At 50.9% G+C, this 4,197-nt stretch overlaps 1 protein-coding gene across 1 annotated transcript in view; it reads right to left on the reverse strand.

Annotated features, from left to right (window-relative positions):
• Nucleotides 1-4,197, reverse strand: part of ASXL1 (ASXL transcriptional regulator 1) — a 22,906-nt gene that overhangs the window by 5,115 nt on the left and 13,594 nt on the right. The window contains exons 6-8 of the mRNA XM_029286521.1: nucleotides 2,056-2,219; nucleotides 1,138-1,234; nucleotides 566-671 (exon numbers count right to left, since the gene is read on the reverse strand). Coding sequence (XP_029142354.1) covers nucleotides 566-671; nucleotides 1,138-1,234; nucleotides 2,056-2,219 — 367 coding nt within the window. The remainder of the gene's footprint in view (nucleotides 1-565; nucleotides 672-1,137; nucleotides 1,235-2,055; nucleotides 2,220-4,197) is intronic.

Below are 4,197 nucleotides of genomic sequence, written 5' to 3' on the forward strand. Positions count from 1 at the left end.
CCGGCGGCCTGCACCCCGTCTTCCAAGTGGATTCATAACCGGCACATCCGTCGGGGTCCTTGAGCCACTCGCTACTAAGAGAGGCCGTCCACTTGACTGTCCTTGGCTTCAGCCAAGGGTGCCCAACCGTGGTAGCTTTAAGACTTGTGGACTTCAACTCCCAGAATTCCCCAGCCGGCCACGCTGGGACTTGAAGCTTGGATTAGATGACCTTTATTGTCATTTTGAAGTCCACTGAAGTCCACAAGTCTTAAAACTAGCCACGTTTGGAGACCCCCTACGCTCGACAGGCTTCCGGCCAGAGACCCCCGTTAAGCTTTCCTGAGAAATGTCTCAAAGGCTGGGTGGGCCTTCCTTGCTAGGCGTTCTCACTGAGCACATCCCCTCCTGGGGACAGGCAGGGAAGGTGTCAAGGACCCCTTTGTGGGTCTTGGGCAGGAGACACCTGTGGGCCCTGGGCCCTGGCAACAGCCGTGGGGGAACAGAGCCAGCTCCCACAAAGACCTGCCGATTATTTATTCAATTTATACGCTGCCCGCCAGTTATTTCCAAACCGGACACTTACTTCTGCCCGTAGTAGTCCTCGAAAAAGCGCTCTTTCCAGACTTCCGTCTTCTTTTCCTTCTCCATTTCCTGCCTGATGCGGACCTGCATCTCGTGAGTAAACTCCCCTGGAAAGGGGGGGGGGAAAAGAAAAAAAAGAATTACAGTTTGTTTGGCTTCATGGGAACCCAGAAAAGAAGGTCATCGGCGTGTCCTGTTCGACTTTGCAAGCCAGGAACCAAAGGCAGAGAGCCAACGAGGAGTTCACACGTTCGTACAAGTGAACACCTAACACGTCTGCACAAGGTTCTTTCCACTGACATTGAGTCTGCTTGTCAGAAACCCCTGGGAAGGTTATAAATGTTGATCACGTGACCCTGGGACAGTGCAACCGTCATTAAGTACACGCCAGTTCCTGGATTTTGATCACGTCAACCACGGGGATGCTGCAATGGTCCATGCTGGCCCAGGAACTCTGGGAGTGGAAGTCCACAAGTCACAAAGGGGCCATCATTCCCCACCCCTGTGCTAGGCCGACACCTGCTCCAAGGATAGGCTTGCCCCCTCTCCTCATCCCAGAAGCAGGAGACCTACCGTCTGCCAGCCTCTCCCGCCAGCTCTGGGCAGCGTGAGCAAAAAACTCGTTGTTGAGGGCGCTTCCACTCAGACGCAGCAGCCCGTCTGTCCCAGCCTAGAAGGAAGCAAAGCGAAGGTGAGCACAACGCCCAAACTGGCACCAACTCCATTCCAAAGGTGGGGGTGGGGGGAGAGAAAGAGAAAGACACAAAGAGAGAAAGAAAGGAGAGACAGAGAAAGACAGACACACAAACAGAAAGACACACAGAGAGAAATATAGACAGAGAGAGAGAGAAAGACAGACAGACAGAGAAGAGAGGGAGAGAAAGAGAGAGACAGACAGAGAGAAGAGAGAGACAGAGGGGAGAGAGAAAGGAAGAAAGGGAAAGAGATAAACAGAGAGACACACACAGAAAGAGACGGAGAGAAGAGAGAGGAAGAGAAAGAGGGAAAGAGAGAGAGAGATATAGACACAGAGAGAAAAAGAGACAAAGAGAGAGGGGGAGAGAGAGGGAGAGAAAGAGAAAGGGAGAAAGAGAGGGAGAGAAAGAGAGAGGGAGAGAAAGAGAAAGGGAGGGAAAGAGAAAGACAGAGACACAGAAAGAGAGACAGAGACAGAGAGAAATGGAGGGAAAGAGAGACAGAAAGCGACATAGACAGAAAGAGAGAGAGCAACAGAGAGAGAGAGACAGAGAAAGGGAGGGAAAGAGAGAGACACAGAAAGAGAGAGAGAGAGAGAGAGAGAGAGAGAGAGAGAGCAACCGAGAGAAAGAGAGAGACAGAGAGAGAGAGAGAAAGGGAGGAAAAGAGAAAGACACACAGAAAAAGAGAGAATAGAGGAGGAGAAAGAAAAAGAGAAACAGAAATGGAGGGAAAGAGAGAGAGAGAAGAGAGACACAGAGAGAGACAGAGAAAGAGGGGGGGGGGAACCCCTACCTGTCTGTCCACTTCAGGGAGGAGGAGGAGCAGCTGCTGCTGGAAGTGGAGGGGGAGGGCATTGAAGGTCCTGGAATTGATCAGCGCCCGCAGGTTGGTGTTCACCAGAATGGAGCCAGGCGTCTCGAAGTCTACGTCGTCCCCCCGGTTCCTCTTCATCTGTCCTGCAGTTTCCAGAGAGCAACAGACAACCAGAAATATTTACACAGCCCGTCTCTGGGGGGAGGCGTGCGCAAGGCTCGCTCAGGCCGCTGTCACTTCTCAGCACAGGAAGCCCTCACCAACTGTCGGGGGGGACGCAGACCTCCCGATCCGTGCGTGGAGAGTTCCACTGGCTGCTGGTGGAACTCGGCTTATGGCCGCAGCTGAGCCCAAACTCTCCGTTGCTAAGTGAGTTGTGCCCCAATTGTTAAGTGAGTCCCTGCAGCTGTTAAGGTAGCCGCACGGACGTTAAGCGAAATCTGGCTTCCCCCGTTGACTTTGCTGGTGGCAGAAGGGGATCAGGTGACCGCGGGGGACACTGCAACCGTCGCAAGTACGTGCCAGTTGCCAAGTCTCTGAATTTTGATCACGTGACCACAGGGAGGCTGCGAGTCGCAAGGGTGAAGAACAGTGATAAATAACCTTTTTTTTCAGTGCTGTTGTACCTTCAGACGGTCACTAAATGAGGTCCCTCCCAGCCGTTTGATTCTATGGTCTCCTATTTTCCCCACAACGACCCCATGAGGTGGGCTGGGCTGAGAAAGAGTGATGGACTAAGACAGGGGCAGGAGAACCTATACCAGGGCTAGGCAACCTCGGCTCTTTTATGACTCATGGACTTCAACTCCCAGAATTCCTGAGGCAGCATGGGGGAACTATGGCCCCCTCATGACTCGTGGACTTCAGCTCCCAGAATTCCTGAACCAGCAAGGGGGAACTATGGCCCCCTCATGGCTCGTGGACTTCAACTCCCAGAATTCCTGAGCCAGCATGGCTCAGCTTGGAAACCTCTCCCTTTCCCCTCAGCATGGCTGGCTGAGGAATTCTGGGAGTTGAAGTCCGCGAGTCATAAAAGAGCCCAGGTTGCCTACCCCTGGACTAAGATAAGAACTCACCTGGTCCCTATGTGCATTTTGCTCCCTTCCTCCCAGTCCTGGTCAACTTTGCGCTAATTTGATGCTATTATTTATTGTTTTTATTATTATTAATAATAAAGTTGGAAGGGACCTTGGAGGTCATCTAGTCCGACCCCCTGCTCAGGCAGGAAACCCTATACCATTTCAGACAAATGGCTGTCCAGTCTCTTCTTAAAAACTTCCAGTGTTGGAGCATTCACCGCTTCTGGAGGCAGGTTGTTCCACGGGTTAATTGTTCTGTCAGGAAGTTTCTCCTTAGTTCTAGGTTGCTTCTCCCCTTGGTTAGTTTCCATTAGTTTTTTACTGATTGTAAGCCATCTATGTGAAGGGCGGCGTACAAAATAATAAAAATAAACTAAATTAATAAAACAGATATTGCCAGCAGGTGATCCTCTTCAGTCTCTCCCCCACTGTGGGGGAACCTGGCACCCCTTCCTAGCCTGCCCTCCCCCCTTGGAAAACTGTGCAGAGATGCAAGACCACCAGGAATTAGCAGGGCTGGAGGCTAAAATGGGGAAGAAAGAATCTTGGAAGACGTCAAAAGCCACCTATTTCTTACCGCTGCCAAGGGGGGAAAAAAGCCTTTTATTTTATGCCTCTGCCCTGCGTGTGTGAGCTCACCTAGAAGGAGCTTTACTTTGAGGCAACGTGCAGAAATAAACCCAGGCCTGTCCCTGACGGTCTTTTAAGAGGATTTTAATCGTTTATTTATTCCAGCCTACATTCGGTTCAGTTGAACGGACTGAGCTTTTAATCTCTTGCTACTTGTTATAATCATGTACTGAGCGCTGTTTATTTTATCGTTTGCCACGAGGGGGTTATCCCTTGTCAAATTATTTAGCATTTTTTTGCTAGGTTCCAAACTTACTTTGAACTAAGCAAAATGATCCATTTTCCTGTTCGAGAGAGAGAGAGAGAGAGAGAGAGAGAGACAGACAGACAGACAGACAGACAGAGACACACAGAGAGAGAGAGGCAGAGAGGCGCAGAGAGAAAGAGACAGAGAGAGAGAGAGAGAGAGAGG

The sequence above is a fragment of the Protobothrops mucrosquamatus genome, unplaced genomic scaffold, assembly GCF_001527695.2.
Source record: "Protobothrops mucrosquamatus isolate PMUCROS unplaced genomic scaffold, P.Mucros_1.0 scaffold3977, whole genome shotgun sequence".
NCBI lineage: Eukaryota > Metazoa > Chordata > Lepidosauria > Squamata > Viperidae > Protobothrops > Protobothrops mucrosquamatus.